Source organism: Mizuhopecten yessoensis, unplaced genomic scaffold (assembly GCF_002113885.1).
Source record: "Mizuhopecten yessoensis strain PY_sf001 unplaced genomic scaffold, ASM211388v2 scaffold259, whole genome shotgun sequence".
Classification (NCBI taxonomy): Eukaryota; Metazoa; Mollusca; class Bivalvia; order Pectinida; family Pectinidae; genus Mizuhopecten; species Mizuhopecten yessoensis.
In genome coordinates, this window is record NW_018403457.1 from 230,627 (window position 1) to 253,083 (window position 22,457).

Here is a 22,457-nt window from a genome sequence, read left to right on the forward strand (position 1 = left end):
TTTGGACCAATAAATAATCCATTTATCGATATATGTGAGGCATGTGTTGTGTCAAAGACGATTTTTGTTGTCAGCACCTCAAAACTCTCCGACACCGTTTTCATTCAGGAGTGAGCTCTGGCCCCACACCAGACATCTGTGACCAAGTGGAGTTGGGAGGTCCCAGGCTCAATTAAATCCCTGTTTGGCCGTTGCACTTTTACTCGCCCTGTTCCTGTGTGGTGCCTGTGACCATGCAGCCCTGTTTCAAGAAGTGTGAATACAGTATTTTTGGCAAGTGGATAATAATCGGGGCTGTAAAGGGGGTACGTGTCTTGTAAAGGTGGTGTCTCATTGGGCTAGATGATGGAGGATTAGGCATCAATTTGAATTGGTCTGAGCACCAATTGTCTTGAGTTTGAATGTCCAAGTCTCAGTCTGACCCTTTTCCATTTCAGTGGCGGATGCAGAGACCTATCTTGGGGGGTTTCCAAATTTCCTGGGGGGTTTCCATGTGGGGAAAAATTGAGGAAAATGGTGAAAATATATGATTTCTAAAGAAAATTCTCAGGGTGGGGGGGGTTTCCTGAAGCCCCAAAAAACCTCTGGATCCGCCACTGCATTTTTCTCTCACAGCTTTTTACAAAATAGTGTTTCAAGTTTTAGCATATATATCCGATCTTCATGAAATGTGAAAGTAGGTCAAGGTGACTGACTTGTGGAAACTTCCTTTATTCATTGTACTTATTCACCTCTGGTACAAATTGGACCTTATAATAATTAAGTCTTTCAGTTCCTAAGAAGAAGCTATTTAGAAGAAGAAAATCGAATTGAACTATTTAGTCGGTGCTAATGTATCTAGGAAATTAATTCCTGTAGGAACTCTATCTAAATCAGAGATTTATAACAATAGACTTATAAATCTCTGATTTAGATAGAGTTCCTACAGGAATTACTAGGAAACTAGAGGCCTACAGGTAAAGCAGGTAATGTTAGATGTAGAGACAGACCACGGACTTAATTAGATAACAATCTAATCTAATTCCGTGGACGGACGTACACGAGACGTGATTACTTAGCAGACTTATAGCAGTTGACAGACTTCGGAGCACAGGGACATGGATCGCTTTACTTGTAATATTAAAAAATGGGGGTCTCCTCTATTATTAATATTACAAGTAAAGCGATGCATGCCTCTCTCCCGTTGTATAAAAACCGGAACCGGGTAACGTTAAGATACAGATGCCCCTGTGCTTTGGAGCGTGTTTTTCATACCAGTGAATCATTGACAGCACGTTGAAAACAGATGAAAGAAACTGCATTGATACAACATTTATTTAAACAACACAACTTATTATTCAAATAATTTCCCTGACAACACATGCATCGATTTTTTTACCTGTCACCCACGAAACGCAGATCGTGTGTTGTTAGCGGCGAACGGTTTCAACATCAACACCGCTCTAGGATATCCGAGTCTGGTCGGTGTTGATGTAAACCGGTGTTGAGGCGAACTGATCTTTACAGTACCACTGGCGTATTATATATGCAAATTATCCATATATAAATTAAACATAGGTGTACTGTAGTTCTAGTAGCTTTACCATAGTCTGATATTTATGAGGGTCTGCATGCAATGTTGATAAAATACCTCAAAGGTACTATTTATTTTGGGGTGGTGTTTTAGCTCCGCCTCTACACCGTCCGATACAAAGCTCTGAGCAGCAAGTTGTAGCCTTGCCCAAGTCCGAAAATGGTTTCGTCAAGACGCCAGTGAAATAATTAAAAGGTCTCTGGTTATCAAAGTGCGCCATCAAGAAATCATTCCATAAACGCAAAAAAAAACAAAAACAAAAAAACACGACAAGATAATAAATATTTATTTAACGTTGCAAATCAAAAAGTGTCGTTTGACTTTCTTGTGGCCTTGTCGGATCCACGCCGCCAGGGGATAGAGTAGTTTTGGACCAGTCTTATCACAACCTAATACATTATAGAATTTCATATATTTAAACGCATATGTCATGCAAGCAATTATCGTTTACAAGAACATGCCATCCTCCTTTTTACTTATTCCCTCCGTTAATCTCTGGTCGGAGCACCCCGATGTGATCGGGTATTACGGTTTCAGCTACCTTGATCTGGATTGTCAATATATTGGCCTATATATATTGTCAATAATTAAATATATATATATATATATATATATATATGGGGCAAAGAAGTAATTCCAACAGTGTGGACAAGTTAAGGTTGTCAAATGTTCGGTGCGATCCGCTTCTTTTTCAAGACACAGTGAAACAGAACAGTTACATGTACATATACATCATATTATAAGAAGATAGAATCGCTCCAACCTGAACTTGTCCACACTGGTGGAATTACTTCTTTGCCCCATATATAATGTTTTAAGTAATTCGTATCCTACGGACATAGTAGATACCTCCTCCATTAGGATCCAGTGTTATATGGGATTTTACCGTCTATATTACTTCTTTGACCCATATATATAAATATATACAGCATGTTAAAAGATTTATCTGAAAATTAATCATTTGCGTTTCCGTGAAATACATTAGCTAGGTGCAGTAGTTTCTGGCGCGAAAAAGTACCCCGTCCTCGTATGCGATGACATCAGAAACCAGACACAAACAATCACTAGATCAGTAGTGCTATTTCTGCGACAATCGTGGGTATACAAATAAAACAAGATAATGCATACAAATAAGCGTGTTATATATGGGCATACATGGATAAGCAAACTAAAGTACCCATGCAATAGTCACGAAAAATAATATCATACATGACAGTCAGGTTAGCTAGTTATATAAACAGATCTAGCTTGAGCCGAGTGTGTCATAGGACAGGTGGATGGGTCAAATCACTACCTACCCATCCATATGACACTAATAACAATCCGATTATTTAAAGTTAATAACTAATCATACAGATAAACTTAGGAAATATCGGTGGATTTCTAAATTATTAAATGAACACAGCGTTTATAGGAATTAAAGTATAAAAAGGTATTACAAACATGTCTTTTAAATAGACGTGAAGTAAGAGTACAAAATAAAATTGTAATAATAAAACAAATAAAACAAGCGAAAAACATGCACTCTAGACGCTCTCTGTGGTGGATCGATGGGTATTTTTTACATTGTAATTACGCTTAACGATTTAATCAATTTTAGATATTTCCAGCAAAATTAAAACAGTCCAGTTTGATAAGGAAAGTATGCATCAACGGACGCAGCGAGCCGTTTTTTGCAAAATTTATTGATTTTCAAACAAGTTTTAGATGCTGAAGTTTTTCCGTTATACATTTGTTTGAGACTGTTTAATTAAAATTCTATCACATGGATATTTTTTATAGCATTGACGATGCTATCGTGGCAATCGCAATTACAACTGGTGACATTCACTAGCACCAAGATTAGTGCTAGCTTTGATAGATTTAGAGAACGTCGCTCTTTGTGAGTCAACCGCACTAATACATTTGTATACACACTTTCTAAAACAAGAGACGTGGATGGCAGCATCCAAAAGATCATTTTAACTAGAACTGTAAACCAAAGGCTATCTGACCCTCCTTCCGCTCCCATATAAAATAACATGAACTGTAAACCAAAGGCTAACTGACCCTTCTCCTGCTCCCATATACAATAACAAGAACTGTAAACCAAAGGCTACCTGACCCTTCTCCTGCTCCCATATACAATAACATGAACTGTAAACCAAAGGCTACCTGACCCTCCTCCCGCACCCATATAAAATAACATGAACTGTAAACCGAAGGCTAACTGACCCTTCTCCTGCTCCAATATACAATAACAAGAACTGTAAACCAAAGGCTACCTGACCCTCCTCCCGCTCCCATATACAGTAACATGAACTGTAAACCAAAGGCTATTTGACCCTCCTCACGCTCCCATATAAAATAACATGAACTGTAAACCGAAGGCTAGCTGACCCTCCTCCCGCTCCCATATACAGTAACATGAACTGTAAACAAAAGGCTATCTGACCCTCCTCCCGCTCCCATATACAGTAACATGAACTGTAAACAAAAGGCTATCTGACCCTCCTCCCGCTCCCATATACAGTAACATGAACTGTAAACCAAAGGCTATTTGACCCTCCTCACGCTCCCATATAAAATAACATGAACTGTAAGCCAAAGGCTAACTGACCCTTCTCCTGCTCCCATATACAATAACATGAACTGTAAACCAAAGGCTAATTGACCCTCCTCCCGCTCCCATATACAATAACACGAACTGTAAACCAAAGGCTAACTGACCCTTCTCCTGCTCCAATATACAATAACAAGAACTGTAAACCAAAGGCTAACTGACCTTCCTCCCGCTCCCATATAGAATAACATGAACTGTAAACCAAAGGCTATTTGACCCTCCTCCCGCTCCCATACAAAATAACATGAACTGTAAACCAAAGGCTATTTGACCCTCCTCACGCTCCCATATAAAATAACATGAACTGTAAACCGAAGGCTAGCTGACCCTCCTCCCGCTCCCATATACAGTAACATGAACTGTAAACCAAAGGCTATTTGACCCTCCTCACGCTCCCATATAAAATAACATGAACTGTAAGCCAAAGGCTAACTGACCCTTCTCCTGCTCCAATATACAATAACAAGAACTGTAAACCAAAGGCTACCTGACCCTCCTCCCGCACCCATATAAAATAACATGAACTGTAAACCAAAGACTAACTGACCCTTCTCCTGCTCCCATATAAAATAACAAGAACTGTAAACCAAAGGCTAACTGACCTTCCTCCCGCTCCCATATAGAATAACATGAACTGTAAACCAAAGGCTACCTGACCCTTCTCCTGCTCCCATATACAATAACATGAACTGTAAACCAAAGGCTATTTGACCCTCCTCACGCTCCCATATAAAATAACATGAACTGTATACCAAAGGCTAACTGACCCTCCTCCCGCTCCCATATACAGTAACATGAACTGTAAACAAAAGGCTATCTGACCCTCCTCCCGCTCCCATATACAGTAACATGAACTGTAAACCAAAGGCTATCTGGCCCTCCTCCCGCTCCCATATAAAATAACATGAAATGTAAACCAAAGGCTATCTGACCCTCCTTCCGCTCCCATATAAAATAACATGAACTGTATACCAAAGGCTAACTGACCCTCCTCCCGCTCCCATATACAGTAACATGAACTGTAAACCAAAGGCTATTTGACCCTCCTCCCGCTCCCATATAAAATAACATGAACTGTATACCAAAGGCTAACTGACCCTCCTCCCGCTCCCATATACAATTACTTGAACTGTAAACCAAAGGCTAACTGACTCTCCTCCCGCTCCCATATAAAATAACATGAACTGTAAACCAAAGGCTAACTGACTCTCATCCCGCTCCCATATAAAATAACATGAACTGTAAGCTAAAGGTAAAATGTATGTTAGACTGTAAACCAAAGGCTAACTGACACTCCTCCCGCTCCCATATACAATAACAAGAACTGTAAACCAAAGGCTAACTGACCGTCCTCCCGCTCCCATATAAAATAACACGAACTGTATACCAAAGGCTAACTGACCCTCCTCCCGCTCCCATATAAAATAACATGAACTGTAAGCTAAAGGTAAAATGTATGTTAGGCTGAGTATTACAATTCGTAGGTCCCCACCAGTAATGATTTCTTTATTTACTAAGCTGTACACTTAGTTTGGTAAATAGGTTATAGTGACATAAACTTCCGCTGACCTCCCAGCGCCAAAATACACTTTCATATCAAAGCCGGTTAGTCCAGATGAACTAGCATAAGATATGCCCCAAACAAACTTTTTCAGAGGCTTAGATAAAATGAAAAATAACAGGTTACAGTGACCTCCTTTTTTGTATTTTGCCTTCCACCATCCCGTACTCAGGTATGCCCAGATTGAATTCTGACCAAATGAATTTGCATATTCCTCTGATGTCAGTATAAAAAAAATAAAAGTCCAATTATAATGAGGACAAACTACTGTAAGATATCCCCTCAAGCCGACATATCATGAAATTTGAAATATGGAAAAAAAGGTATGACACATTTGAACTCTTCGCATTCAAAGGTTGTAATAGTTCATTATGAAATTTCAGGGGAGAATGAGTTAATAATCATCCATGTAAAGCTATATTATAGGAAAGAAAAAAATCGTTGTGCTCGTGTTAACATTGCAAGGAGGCACTACTCTAGTTTTGGTTAATGTCGTGTAACGTTGTCAACAGCTGTAATTGTGAAACTGTGTAAGGAGCTAATGACGTGGAGATTGTGACAACACCAACGATTCTTTGGTGAGACAAGCATTACCATCGATCCAAATGTTTGTTGGTATCTATTTCATGGGATCGATTGCACAAGAAAAGGAGAACAAATCTTCAAATGACTTACATGACCTTAGCCATTAATAGGAAATTAAACCCAATAAAGTCAAACAAAAAATAAACAGAGAAAATCCATATCGATACTTAAATTTGAAATTCAAGGATGCCGTCCACAATATACACTTCTTTCAACCTTCACTGGGTGGAATTTCGTTTTTTACCAAGGAAAAATAATAGAATCCATCACCCCTGTGTGAAGTAAGGCTGTCACAATAGATTGAAGAAAACCGGTCAATCGCAATAAAAAAGCATATCGTATCGTATAGTATCGCAATACAGGGAGGAATATCGCTATATGGCAGTATTTTTTCAAAAGCTCATTTTTATGTATCTGTTAGGTGTTTTCACTTTGCAAATTACTTCACATTCTAACAGATATGCCAATGACCATAAAACAGGTTATTACTAGTGGTGGAAAACAGTTTAAATTTCATAAAAACTATTTGGTTTGACAAAAATCTAAAGTCTGTGTGTTCCATATACATGTATAAGATTAAGTTGATAACATTCTGACAACAATTTATTCTATTATAAACATACCATCATATAGGAAATGGCTTGCGTACTAGAAAAGCATTCGACACTTTTGGAAAGTTCAAATCAAAATCTTATCTAACTATAAATAATGGACATGTATAAATTTAACTGGTAGCTAAAATCCATAGCTCCCTATGAAAGCAAACGAAACATTCAGATGAAACTCGTTAGAGACCGTTTTCAACGGATATACTTATGTTTAAACCTCAACAGGATCAAGTCATAGTTTGACACACATCCCTTTTGGTTGTTTCAGGCACCCTCAAATTTCCGAATTTGTCAATTTGATTCTGCATGTCGTATACGACGAAAATGTTGAATTGTGTAAAAAATGATATGTAGACTACCCCGATTCTGCATACAATCAGTACGGGCTTTTGTTTTCAATATTCGATGTGTTTCAGGCGCTGGGAGAGGAAATCGACAAGCGTCAAAACTTCATTTAATTGTTAAGTATTATACTAAACTCATGATCCAAAAATTTCGTATACCTGAGCAGTCTAATAGTTCACAACTTGGGACACATTAGCGTACCTCAACTTAGATTATGCCTAGGGAAAACCACTATCAGTAGGACTCTTAATCAAATCGTGGTGTAACAGCAGCCTATCATTTGTAACCAAAGAAATCCTCAGATTCTGCATTCATGTCAATTGTTTCGATTTCATGTAAACCAAAACTCATCAGATTGATCAGTTTAGAAAATTATTAATTGTAAATTTCCTAAAAAAAATGTATTTCACTTGTTCATAAGTTTCGAAATCAATTAGTTCCGTTGTCAAGTTAGCAATTACATTGTATGTCAGCAAAAAATACTATTATTAGTATTCTTGACACTGATGGTCACTTGACTGCCAAACTCCTACCAAACAGCTGCATGACAAAGTTAAAACTTTGATTTTTGCACTTTTGCTAACTTTCCTTCTCTCAATAGTAGATATTGTCTTTCCCTGCTTACTGCGTTTACGTATTACCATATAACCGCTGCTGGACAGTATCAGGTTTTTCCTAGTGGGAGTTTCTAACCTATAGGTAATATGTATGTGCATATTTGTAGGGAGGGTTTTTTTGTCAGAAAGACCCAATTAAATCGTTTATTTTGAAACTGCAGAATGCTTTTTCTTACTTAATTAAATCTGTAACCCAACATATCAATCAAACCTAATTGTGGAATAAATTGCAGATGGAACCAGACCTGATGACATTCTATTTGTGCAGGTATGTTCTGAAACCATCTGATTATAAAATAGGTTTTCCATCGTTATACTCAACATGTCGAGAGTATGCATCGTAAGGCACTTATCAGCACATGAAACAACAGGTGAGCAGACGTTAACAAATTATGAGAGAGCATCATGTCCAGGGACCGTATTCATGAAACCGTTCTCATACTCGATCACGGATTCTGTACTTTAACCGCTTTTCTTACTACTCACTTAAATCACTTGAAACGACCAAAAGGTCAAGCGTAAACATTGGAAGTTTCGGCGTTTAGTCTCTTCAAATATTTTCCAAATGATTGACAAAATAAGATTTTTTGTTTATAAATCTATAACCGGAGTAAGAAATAAGACATTACCACAAAATCCATTCAGAGCATGAGAACATGTTCATGAACTTAGACGTGGATGTCCTTTTTTTGTCAATTTCACTGTTATTTTATTACGAAACGGTTAAAATAATTCCTAAAACAGTAAACACAAACTGTATTCTTCTATCATATTTTTATTACAATAAAATATAAACTGTACATGTCGAGTCGACAAACATTAAATAGCATGTTATCATCTACATAATATAGCAGATATCACAACAAATGAGAGTTCCGCTGTCCAAATGTTCATTGCTCACATTTCTGAATTATTGGCAGAACTACTTCTCATTTCAGGGGAGAGCCAGGTCCAGGATACCTAAAAAATAAAAGAATTCATGAGAATAACAAATCAAGCACACCTTTATCACTTATTATGAATAATGGTTTCCAGTCATTTGTTGACAGTTATGAGTGAATGCATAGACAACTTGGACGCATAAAACTTCCTATTACATTTCGAATTTCACGGAATTGTAAACACAACTTAATTTATATTAGCAAACCAGTTGACAAGTTCTCATTTTCTTTTAGTTATACAGTTTATACGTTGTATGTGACTTTTAATTCGGTATCCGTACCTGCCACGACAGATTGGAATCCGGCATTATAGTCACACGCGACTTCATTCTGAATGTAATCACTGCGTCTGTCCGTAAATTGTCCATTCCGGCCAGGACCGCCCACAAGAGCTCCGTACAGGATTTGAGGACTAGGCCCGGCTCGGTACTGGTTACTGTCGTTACATGGTGCCGGTAGGTCATCACAGGAACTGTTAAGATAACTCACTTACGTAAGACATCGAGTAATTCGTCTTCAGACATGATGTTGGTAGAGTAAAACTATGTAACACCTTTGAAATAACGTTGTTTTCACTATCCCAGTTTTCGCTATGAGGATTTGACATTCATAGGATTTAAATTACAATATCACGACGAGTGTCGTCGATGAAACAGAAAACGCTCACCCTTCTTTCGTTTATTTTTTGCAAAAGCTTTATTGAATAAGTTCGTATTACGGTTGTTTCGAATGCTGTTGTTTGTTGTTTTGTTGAGTGGTTTATCCATTTGAAATTTTTTCAATTCATGTCCGTTTAAAACATGGCCGATTTCCCTTCAACAGTTTGACTAACCTTGACCTGTGATGAGGTTGTGTCGGGAAATTATTACCAAAGCCAATGACGTAGCTACGGTTAATCTCGTTCTCCCCGAGCATGTAATGGAGCTGACCACGGGCGTAGTCTCTGTATGACGTCACCAGGGCGGGGCTGTCAGCTATCCCAGTCTTGGCCGCCATTAGTGCGATGAAAGCAGAGTTGGCTGTAAGTAACAGGATAAAATATTGTCAAAAATACATATAATCAGCGGTGAACATGCGTTGTTATAATATTATCAACTTTATTTGTTTTACAATAATTACGAAATGTTATATGTTGATCCGAATGTTGGCACGCAACGAGTCTTAATGTGGGAGGAAACCGGAGTACCAAGAGAAAAGAAATCCAACGAGGTCGCGTTGTTATCTTATTCAGGTGATATAGTTCTGATACGAAAGACGATATATTTTTATGTATTGTTTGTGTAAGCATTATCATTTGTGCTCGAGGAAATATCTTTCCAACTCCTGAGGGAAGCCTAATGGTTCCGTCAACCGGGAGGAATACAAGTGTTTTTAACATAGTATCTGTTTCATGGTAACGTCGAACAAAAAGAGTGCCATGCACGGTCAAGGAAAGTACCTGAATATCTGAGGGCGCCCCACTGGTCCCGCCATGCCAGACCCTTTGGGGTATGATGAACGTCACCGCCGGCCATGTAGGATTGTAAGAACGACGCCACAAGGTTCCGGTAGACAGCTTTCCCTGTAGCCTCAAATAACAGAACCTGTAGATACAAAATGTTTCAGTATGAACTACAACATACCCAATGGAAGTTATCCTATGAAATAGAGCTTTGATATAGAATGTATCATTAAAACTACCAAAATGTCATTCTGTACATGAATGACATTTTCAAATGAAATCAGGTACAAAATACATGTATGTGATTGGAAGGTTACACACCTGACATCCAACGGTCTTATCGTCCCAGGAAAAAGACCAAGGTTTTTTGTTTTGTGACTGAATAAAGATGGTCTCTGCTTGTTCGAGGTACTCGAGTTTTCCTGTGACCTTGTACAACATGGCGGCGGAGTAGCATAGCTCGTCGTCATAGCCGCTGTGTGAGCTGAAACACAGACACTAAAGTAATAAAAGTATGCTTACATTACCATTCTTATCAATCAAAACAGTAAAATATTATTTTGTTCTTCATTAATTATTTATATTTTTATTTAGTTATCAAATCAAGTCTTTATCAGGGCTCTACACATGTTATAATACTTACTATAAGTATTGAACAATTATTGATTACCCACTTGTAGTAGTTTCTTGCATCTTTTATGGCATCACTGTATTTTCCCTTGTACGTGTTGGCAAAGGTATATAGAGTTTCGGCTGCCGACAGCAGTTCATTGGCGTAAGCAGTGTCTGTAGAGACGAAGAGTTAGATACATGTTATAGCTATTGACAATTTCACATAACGAAATCTGTTTAATGTACATTTATGCCCAGTTTGTACTATCTTAATATGTTTTATATTCACACAAAAAATAGAGAAAAAGACTAACGACTTACTTCCTTCACGCTTGAAAACGTAAGCTCCAATAGCTAAAGCTGCGGCAGTTTCTGCTGCTACGTCACTTCCGGGATTGGACGTAGTTACCTTGTAAGACGGCCTTTGCATGGTCATTTCCTCCGGACGACCCCAGAAAGAATGGTCTAGACCACCGTTCCCCACCTGAGGGTCAAACAATTTCAACGTTGTTAGTTTTGAAGAGAGCAGATTTCCTAAGATCCCTTATATGGTGTAGTATCATTAATCGATTATTGATAGACTATGTTAGACGATAAATCTGTATAAAGTCCACAGGACATACCGAGTCACCAACTGACCTGAGCGTAGTATTCCTGTGATGAGGCCCTCCAACACTTGAGAAAGTAGTCCAAGGGCCACTTGATGGAATCCAGCATGCTTCCGAGCTGACCAGATGCCATGTAAGCTCCTCTCCACTCAGACAGTCCCCACGCCAAAATGGTGGTAGATGCTGCCATGGGGAAGTTAAACTTCACGTGATCACCAGCTGTATAGTATACAAAATATATTTCAATTAATAAAAGTAGTCACATGATAAGAATGTGTATCGCAGCTGAGAATGATGGTCAGAAGGAATGTGTTATTATTATATTAGTTTTTTACTTGTAAATTTACTCTTCGTTTCACTAAGTCAATGATTTTATAGATTCGTTATCAGATTGGTGTTGAAATCTTTCTGCCAAAAACCTACCATCATACCATCCTCCCGTCAAGTCCAAGCCTACGTCACTTCCGTCATATGTGGCGGAGTCTTTTCTGTAATGTATGCGGTTATCAACCGGAAGGAAACCAGATCGTTGAGCTTCGTAGAACAAAATGGAGTCTTCCAATACCCTTCCATAATCGTACTTGGTATTCAGCTCTGAAACCAAATTAAGCGTGTAGAAGCAATCACATTTTAGGATGACAAATAATAATTTTGGAATTTAATTGCACACTTTATTTCGTACTGACCTGTTCAAATACTTGATATACTGCAAACAGCTCAATTTGAACACTTACCTGGGGTTGTGGAAGTCGGTCCGTTTCCACCCTCTGTAGTGGAACTTTGTTCCGTCGTTATAAATGTAGACGACTGAGAAGGTGACACAGTCGACGAGGATGACGTAGATATTGACTGTGTGGATGTCGGATATGAGGCCGTAGTGACCGGACGGGTAGACATTGTCTGACCAGCGGTGTCCAATGAACAGGTACCAGACGGAAAGGTCAGTGAGGAGTACTCTACGATAAAGTCAAAGGATAGGGCGGGCGGGTGTTCCTCATTATAGTTGCTGATTCTGTACAGTCGACCATTGGCACCTATGTAGTCAATGGCACCGACCCAAATCTGAGGGGGCAGAAAAAAATGAACAAAATAATGCCATTTGCTCTTTTGTTATTTTAACTTAAATTGTTACATATCATGAAACATCATTCAAACGCTTCGCAATAATACATTATAAGCTGTTTTAATATTACTGTTTCAGTGAGTGATTTGTCTTTTACTCTGAACAACACAAAGATGTCACAAAGTATACTTACAGATAAGCCCGACGATGGTTCGTTCAGATTGATATCTATGCCGAATTTCCTCATTGAATCGCTTAATAGAAAGCGACAACTAAGCTTGGTAAAGTTCTTTCCGTTTGACACCCAATTTTCCTGCAGTCGTTTTATCTGAACAGTAGTACCATTGGTATTATCTGTCGTTGTTGAGTGTTGTTGTGTTGTTGACGTCGCACTCGCTGTAGAGTGTTGTTGTGTTGTAGAACTCACGGTCGTTGTTGAGGATAGTGTTGTTGACGTCTCAGTCATTGTTGAGGGTTGTGTCGTTGACATCGTGGTCGTTGTTGAAGGCTGATGTGCTGTTGACGTCTCCATAGATGTTGGAGCTGTCGTTGGACTAGGGAGATTTGTAATACACATTCCCTGAGGTGGGCGTCTGGACTTGAACATAATTTGGAACTGCATGCTGAGTGTCTGAGGTCCATGTTCATACCGATTTTCTCCGTAATACCATTTTCCTTTTTTGTGCTGCGACGTTACATTCATGATATACATCTACAAATAGGTAGCAACACATTATGAAAATCATAAGGTGACACATCCATTGAATCAGGTTAACAGTTTATAGTTCTGGGTATTAACTCAGATATAAATACAAGTTGAAATGTATCATAAACAGAGAACCAGTAAATGAATTGAAGGCGTGATGTTAACGAACGACTCGTGCATCTGTACAGTTTGAATATTGACAAATTTGTACATATGATGCATCGTTATATTTTGCTAGCATGGTTACTTACAGTTATGGACTGGGTGGCCTTGGACAGTGTGATGTTGACATGCCAATCGCCTTGTCTCTGGAACTCTCCTATGATAAAGGTACATTCACCCTGCATTGTCTGTTTGGGAACCTTCCCCCATACCGCCTTCTGAACCACCGGCACAGAATAGGCAACGCTTGACGTCACGCATGCAGCAAGTAGCATCACACCTTAAAAGGAAATGATTAATTCACATGTATTTCCTTGTCAAACAGTTTGAGCTATTTCATCCCAGCTTAAAAGTGTAATCATGAAATAAATAAGATATTGGAATCATAGCTATTTCAGAACTGGATCAGCATATGCCTATATATATATATACATCGTACTATAAGGCTTGTGCAAACTTTAAAAACTAAATTTGAATACATAAATATATGTTAGAAATTCAAGAATAATAGTACATTCGGTTAATCATTCATTGTTGTTTTGCTTCGATAAAAAAGAAAAACTTAATCCGAACTTTGAGAGACTTACCTGCGAACATGCTTGGATTGCGTATATGCAACACGTTGAAGTTTTCTTCTATGCTTTTCTGTGTACAAGAAACACAAGTCTGCGATGATTTGAATTTGATTTGTATTTCTGTCTGTATTTTTACCCCTTTTCCTGGACAGAGGAGAGTCACAAATGCTTGGACAATTGACGTAGGTAAACAAGTACCATTCTTAAACGATTTCCAAACTTTCATAATCGTAATTTTCCGCCGGTAAAAACAACAACAGGATATTTTCGTATTTTGAATGGACGTCAGCAATATACGTGTATACAGTAAGAGATACGACCTCTCCACTGGAGCGTGGATACATTATGCCTGTGGCTTGCGCTTTAAAGTTCGGACAATGGTCAACCTTGGTCAGTCCGGCCTTGAATAACTGTGACGTAGATACTGTATCATATCAACGAATTGTATTACGTCTGTCATTTACAACACGCAAAACACATTTACTGCAAAACAACAGAACGAATAGCTTTTTAATTAGTTAAGGCTAGAAAGATATATGAAATATGCATGAATGATCTCTCTTTTTATCCCATGCTCCTATCTGTATAGATTGTAGTAATATTTTACAGGTGTTATCATTCGAGGAAAGAAATCGGCAAAATAATGAAGATACGCATATTTTGAAATGGCAATGTAGAAGACTCCTCGATTTCAAGTTCAGAAGGGCATATACGTTAAGAGAAAACTTGTTGTTATATCTGAGGATGATATTATATGAGATGCCGAAGTCTTTGTTACCCATCCCAATTTCTTGATTATTTTTATTCAATGAATATTTCCTGAGGTCCGTCAAGAGAGGGGCACAGTTTGGCCCGATGAGTATTAAACAGTATGGTGGAACGCCATGTCATGGAATTGAAAACAAATTATTGTTAACCAGGAATTAAATAATTTTCACTACTTCATCCTCGGTTATCTCATTATGGCCTTTTTCGTGGGGGGTTTTCTCACAAAATATGGCACAAAAGTGTTAACAAGCATATCTTTATAGCGCCTGTTGAATTTCTTATAAAAGAAAAGAAATCGCATAGTAAAGCAAGAACGCATTAATTGAGTATGTATGATAGTGCCAGAGTGGAAGAGTTAAATGTTCTTATAGAAGATTTATTTTGTAGGAAACATTACATGTGAGACATGTATCAGAAGCATTCATGGCATACTGAAACATCAATCCTCAAAGCTTACAAGAACTAACTGATGTCATTAGGCGATCTTTTTTGTTGAACATTCGTTGAATATTGATCATTGAAGGATGAACCAAAGGAAGTATATTCACCATTGTTGCTGCACTGACAAAGTATTGTGGGGTAAGTCGCTAAAAGCTATTCAAGAATTACCAGGCCTAGGTGAGTGCGATGGACACGGTCGCGAAGAAACTGTGACAGACGCTTTGAACAAGTATAGCTGAGGAATCAAAGCCCAGCCTAGAACTGATCAGATGTGATATTTAGTCTTGACAACGGATGTTCGGGTGCAATCAAGTGTTGGAAGAACAAATATATGACAATATTATGGGAAAGGGGTGTGACCAAACATTGAGAGATGAAACAGACAGGTACTGCACCCATGCTAACTGTCGATAGCAGTGTAAATCACGTATATATGATGTATACTGCATAACGTAGAATCATGATATGGCGATAAATCCGAATGGAGATTCAACACTTTACAGGACATATTTGATACACTCAGTTAAGTATGTATTACTTGTTAACACCTACTGTCTAGTTCTTGCTATACTTTTTTTATTAATGTTATTCCAATTATGATATTATAAATCAGAATACTTTTCTTTTCAATGTTAGCTATTTTTTTACAAATTTTAAGTATACATATAAAGATTGATATTACGCACAATTTTTGTTAGAATATGCACATCTGCATGACTTTATGACTTATGCACCTTTAGTTTTTGTGATAAATTAACGAACTAAAAAATGAACTCAATTACAAAAAAAAAACCACTAATGCACTAGAGCGAAGGAGTAATGGGATGATAACATACTGTATTTAATGTCTGCTCTGTCCTCTATATCATCTGAAAATGTGAAAAGTTGTATTCCATCATTTCGTAGTGAAATCGTGTTGCAAGATAGTTATTGATATTTTATTGCTTAAAAGTTGTTTTCCCATCTCTATCATTACTTAAAAGTCCAGCGGTACACATGTTGTCTTACCCGTGATCAGGAACAGTGTACACCACGTGTGTAGGTAGTGATAGTTGTAAATATATCAACTGAAGCCTGTTGGTCAGTATTAACTTTAATCCTACCATTCATTTAATAGTACACGCATTGTATCGTTGTGACGTAGCTAGTGTTAAAAATAGAATCTAAACTCCTACTAAGGCTGTGACTATTTTTAGATATCTGATATTTTACCTTCGGCAATTTCTTACGAAAACACATATATATTATTCAATTAAACCAAACACAGTTCTAGGGCCAGAATTCAATACAAGTAGATGAACATATTCTCCACTTTGGTGCTACTGAGTTGTAAGATGTATCGCTGCATAATTAACTTCTAATGTTTAATCTACAGCTGTTAAGAAACATTAAATGCTTGAAAGATCTTTGTCCAAAGGTCTAGTGTTCCAAATAAAATGCACACTTTACGGTTTCTGAAAGCGTCAACAATTCTCTACTTTTAGAGTTGCATTCATTTTTTATTATTAAAATATTGCAACGACCGTTATATTTCGATTGACTAGACAGGACATAATAATGTCTTACTTACGGGATTTCAAGGTTTGCAATATTTATATATATTGCGTGTTAAATTTCTGTAGTCTTGGGATTTATATTGCAAAACTTGATTTTTATATTCAACAATCATAGCTGAGAAATCAATCGGAACATTGAACGGGCAAGCAACAGGTAACGACTCCATCCAAGCAGAAATGATGAAGGTAGACGTCGACACCTCAAGTAAAGTACTATCTGACCTCTTCAACGACATCTGGGAAGAGAGAATTGCCCATCGATTATTGGACCAAATGACTGATCATTAAGCTGCCCAATAAAGATGACCTTCAGAACTGCGACAACTGGCGTGGCATAACGCTCCTCTCAGTTCCATCAACAGTCTTTTGTGGAGTTCTTCTTGACGTAATCAACAAGGCCGTATACAACACACTTAGACAGACACATGTTGGCTTCAAAGAAGGTAGAGGTGCATTGACCAGATCTTCACATTGAGGAACATCCTAGAGCAATGTATAGAGTGGAACACCCCTGTGTACATCAACTTAATTGACTTCCAGAAGGCGTTCGACAGTGTGCATCGAGAGCGCATATGGAATATCCTAACCAACTTCGCGGTATCCTTCCCAAGATGGTCACACTGACACGACTTTTCTACTAAAAGTTTGAATGGAGAGTGTCATAGTTGATGGACAGCTGTCAGAATGGTTTCCGTTGAGGTCTGGCGTGCGGCAGGGATGTATCATCTCCCCGATCCTCTTCCTGGTCACCATCGACTGGGTGATGAAGAACACCTGCGACAGGCCCAGAGGCATCCAGTGGACCCATTCTCCTAGCTTGAAGACATCGCTGGTGACCTTGATGTGCTGTCCACCACGCCAACTCACCCTCAGCAGAAAACCGATAGGTTGAGCAACTTTGCCAGTAAGGTGGGCCTTACCATCAGTACATCCAAGACCAAAGTCCTGGGCGCCAACAGTACGGATGAAATCTCTATCACTGTAAACGATGCCCCTCTCGATCAGGCCTATTGAGTTCAGCTACCTTGGAAGTGTCATTAGCAAGGTCAATGCAGCACAAAGGGACATACAAGCCAGACTCAGCAAAGCCAGAGGTTCCTTCGCCAGACTCAGCAAAGCTGGAGGTTCCTTCGCCAGACTCAAGCCGATCTGGACGATGCCCCTCTCGATCAGGCCTATTGAGTTTAGCTACATTGGAAGTGTCATTAGCAAGGTCAATGCGGCACAAAGGGACATACAAGCCAGCCTCAGCAAAGCCAGAGGTTCCTTCGCCAGACTCAGCAAAGCTGGAGGTTCCTTCGCCAGACTCAAGACGATCTGGAAATCAAGCCAAAACAGCACCACAACATAGCTCAGACTTTACTCCAGCTTTGTGGAGCAAGTCTTGCTGTATGGCTCAGAGTGCTGGAGAGTAACCAATAGCGACATGGAGAAGATCAGTGTCTTCCACAGTGGTTGCCTCAGGAAAATCTGTCGCATCCTCTGGCCAATGAAGATCACGAATGAAGGGCTCTGCAGAATAACCAACAGCCAGGACGCCACCATTGAAATCAAGAGGCGCCGAATGAGATAGCTAGGCCACGTCCTCAGAATGTATCGGTCCCGACCCCCCAAAATGCACTGAAATGGACACCACCTGGGAAAAGAAAGCATGGGCGTCCAAAAACAACATGGAGACGCACCATAACACAGGAATTGAAGGAGATGGGGCTTTCATGGGGCGAGTCACAACACGCTACCAACGACAGACACAAATGGAGACGTATTGTTGATGCCTTATGTCCCATACGGGACGAAGAGAATTAATTAAGTAAGTAAAGGAGTGTGACCAATAATCAGAAATGAAAAGAACAGGTATTGCACCCTGGATAAATGTCGATATAGGTGTAAATCACGTACATTTAATATACACTGTATAATGGAAAATCATGAAATTGAGATACAACACTTAACAGTACGCATTTAAATGGACCAATGGAGAGTATATTGATACACCTATTTAAGTATATATGTCGTGGTAACACCTAGTTTCAAGTTCTTGCTACCCTTTTTTTTTTATTAATGCTGCTACACTTATGTTTTTTCAAATTAGTTAATTTTTGCATACACAGACAATTTGGTTTTACGCATTATTTTTGTACGAATTCGGAATATGCACATATGCATGACTACAATATTGGTGTTTTGTTATAAATTTAAGAACTTAAAAAACATAAAACAAATGAACAAAAACGTAGAAGATTTCCCCAATTACGATAAACAATCAGAAAGTAGTGCGAGGGAGTAATGGGCTTATACAATTTATCGAAGCAGTATATTGTTCCTCTATATCATCTGAAAATGTAAAAAAATGTTGTATTCGATCATTTCGAAGTGAAATCTTGTTGCAAGATAGCTATTGTTATTGTTTGCTTTAAATCTGTTTTCCCATCTCTATCATTACTCAATAGTCCAGCGGTACACGTGTTTTCCTACTCGTGGTCAAGAACTGTACATGTGCACACCACGTGTGTAGGTAGTGAAAGTTGTAAATATATCAATTGAAGCGTGTTAATCCATGCTTATTATAAGTCTAGTAACAACAGGACCTACGAGGTAACTTTAATCCAACTATTCATTTAATAGTACACGCATTGTATCTGTTTGACGTAGCTATTCATAAAATAGAATTGTTGTATATCTGATATTTTACCTTCAGTATTTCCTTTAGAAAACACTTAATGATACAAATAAGGCAACCGCGGTTCTATGACAAAAATTCAATACAAATATACACACTAAACATATTCTCCATGTAGGTGATATCGAAAAGTAAATGTAACATTGCAGAATAGACTATTTTGCAGCAGCAGTAACAAAATATTTCATGTTTACATGTCTGTGTCATAAGTTCTATTAAAAATTGGATTTACTTAATGTCTGTGTCCAAAGTTCTATTGCAGATTTCATGATTTAAAAATGTGTGTTAAAAGTTCATTTGTACATTTTATGTATTACAAGTTGTGTCCGAAGTTCTGATGCACCAAAATAAGCACACTTGCCGTTTTAGAAAAGCTCCAACATTTCTACCTTTAGAGCTGTATTCATTGTTTTGATTATTGAAATTATACAACGAAATCCCTATATCGATTGACCGTTCATAGCATATTTATGCCATATTAACGGCTTGTCAAATGTTGCAATTCCTTTACATATTGCAAGTTTGCTAGGTATTTACATTGCAAAATCTGTGTTTTATACTCTAAATCTGGTTATTTATGTTTACCTTTGTTAAACATAATGAACTGATGTTGTTATTTATGATATATTCGAAAGCTTTTGATTTAAATTCGAAAATCAATCATTTATATTCAAAGATTATGATGTATATTCTGTGATATCTATAGCAAATCAATCTTGTAAGCTGTTAGCTAAATTGAATGTTTACAGAAATTGAAAATCAGATAATTCATGTTCGAAATATTGTGAAGAATGTTCGGTTACAGGTGTACAGATTTAAAATAGAAATAATAAGTTTACCATTACAAATCACTATACTTAGTTTATAGAATAAAAAAAAAAAAAACCAAAAGATTTACTTTACTGTATAAAGTCATAAGGTGTTTAGGTTCAAGTTGTTTATTAATCATTGAGCATATTGAACTCAATTCAATGCATAATATGTCATGGCACACAATATGTGGTGCAAAGAGATTGCAGTATACAAAGGCATGGGAACACATAATCAGTGTTAGGGTTAGGGTTAGGGTTAGGGTTAGGGTTAACCCTGTAGGAATATACAAATTACATATGTATGATTTCTCTATCTGCTATTGTTTGCTTCAAAATAAACTTACATAATTATTTCATTCATTGTTGTTCTGTACACTTAAAAACTGCGTTTAAAATCTAGGGTAAAGGCTTGTTTATTTGCGTATACCTATAATAATGACACATTTTGAAATGAAAGGTTCACAGAATATTAAATATGAACATGTAATACATGTATTGCGTTAACCTCAATGAACGTCTAATTTAAAAAAAGATATTCTCTATTTTTGTTTCATCAACAACTATGTTGTCATGTCCAAAATAATCATAAGCCCTAACCTCATCATAAAATACAGCAAACGGGCTGTGGGATTAGCATTCTATGCCTACTGTATATTTGATTTACGTATGGTTCATTTGAATGTGACCTAAAAATCAATCATTTCGTGATCATGTTGCAGGATAGGTTTTGATATATCTTGGTTTTTTAAACATAGTTGTTTGTCCATTTCACTAACCACTCAATTGTCGAGCTGAACACCTGGTTCCCTACTCGTATACATTGGATAACATTTAATTAACCCTAATATACTATCTGAGTTAATTAATTCGGGGAGATGTCACAATAATATCAATTATACCATACCTACGGGAATATATATCAATTAGAGACAAAGATTATCCTAATAGTTCAATGCATATCGGCCAAAACTGTACAGACCGTAATAAACTGACCGACAAAGGATCGACTATCCGGCACCAAATTTTCGGCCGTTAGAACTAAAAAAACCTCAAAATTATATATACAAGCCAAATTTTTAGAAAAGTTAGGAGCTGGTGTTAATGTAGGCGGCCATCTACCTCTCACTACCGGTCCAGACTTGGTGCTGCTATACGACTAGTGTTAGGATAAGGCAACATTAGGCCTGGGAGCCGTCTTACAAAAACTAGACTTATACAGTAAATACATATAGGACAGACGGCCCCTTCTCTCCTCTGTTTCCCTCTTCTATCCCTTCACTCCATACTTTACCCCTTCTACTCATTTTCCCACCTTTTCCTCGTCTGCTTGATAACCGAACCACTCGGTAGTGAAGCGAACGTAAAACCTATCAAGCAATCATCCAACCATCCGGCATAGAACAGATAACAAGGTCCACGTATATTGCTGTCCAGTATAGAGATGTCTATATCTCTGTTGAAGCGAGACAGAACACCAGAGAACGTACTACACTGACCGACACGAGCATCTCAAGATACCAGCAATAAACATCAACTAGACCAATAACACGTTGTTCACTCGTGTTTTGTTACAGGTCACAGGTCAGAGTAAATACCGTACTAGTCTTTTGAAATGTCACATATAAAAACTTATTGGTTGTGCTACATGAATTTTCACAAAACACCTTATGATATTATTTCGTAAAACTTGTTTTATTATTTTTTGGGGAGTATTGAGTCCTATTTTATAAATATTGCGATTTATAATGGATATCTATTTTCAAACGTCACAATTTAAGATGTGAACATGAACAACAAGATTTTTAATTTACTGTCATCATACAATCTTACAAACAAATTACAAGGCTGATTTACAACAACATGTAATACTTTGTAAGTACTTTTACAAGTAGGTAAAAGTGCATGGAAGGTTTTAAATCTGAAGTAAAATCGTAATTGCATGCATGTACCTATACTAATGACACATTTTTGAAATGATAATAAAAGACTCACAGAACATAACATATACACATGTGATATAGTGTTAACCTCAATGAGCATCAACTAATAAGATCCTCTCTATTATATCTCAACGACAACATAAAAAGTCATAAGCTATAACCTCATCAGAAGCTAACACATACAAACACGTGCACATGGCATAATCTACAGTTGTACCACAATCTGTCCTAACGCTCCTAAACCATCGCGAATGCATATTG

At 37.8% G+C, this 22,457-nt stretch overlaps 2 protein-coding genes across 2 annotated transcripts in view; both read right to left on the reverse strand.

Moving 5' to 3' along the window:
• LOC110445704 (biotin--protein ligase-like) overlaps positions 1-1,534 on the reverse strand; it is a 48,207-nt gene extending 46,673 nt beyond the window's left edge. The window contains exon 1 of the mRNA XM_021490481.1: positions 1,379-1,534. The gene's annotated coding sequence lies outside the window, so the exon portion shown is untranslated. The remainder of the gene's footprint in view (positions 1-1,378) is intronic.
• Positions 1,535-8,652: 7,118 nt separating this feature from the next.
• Positions 8,653-20,042, reverse strand: LOC110445615. The gene is made up of 16 exons (XM_021490308.1): positions 20,030-20,042; positions 17,835-18,081; positions 17,386-17,743; positions 14,012-14,069; positions 13,514-13,704; positions 12,984-13,268; positions 12,228-12,555; positions 11,917-12,087; positions 11,525-11,712; positions 11,207-11,369; positions 10,948-11,059; positions 10,595-10,757; positions 10,271-10,415; positions 9,665-9,851; positions 9,114-9,304; positions 8,653-8,851 (listed from the first exon to the last, which is right to left on the reverse strand). The coding sequence occupies exons 1-16, from the start codon at positions 20,040-20,042 to the stop codon at positions 8,826-8,828; spliced, it is 2,826 nt and encodes a 941-aa protein (XP_021345983.1). The 3' UTR covers positions 8,653-8,825.
• Positions 20,043-22,457: the final 2,415 nt, after the last annotated feature.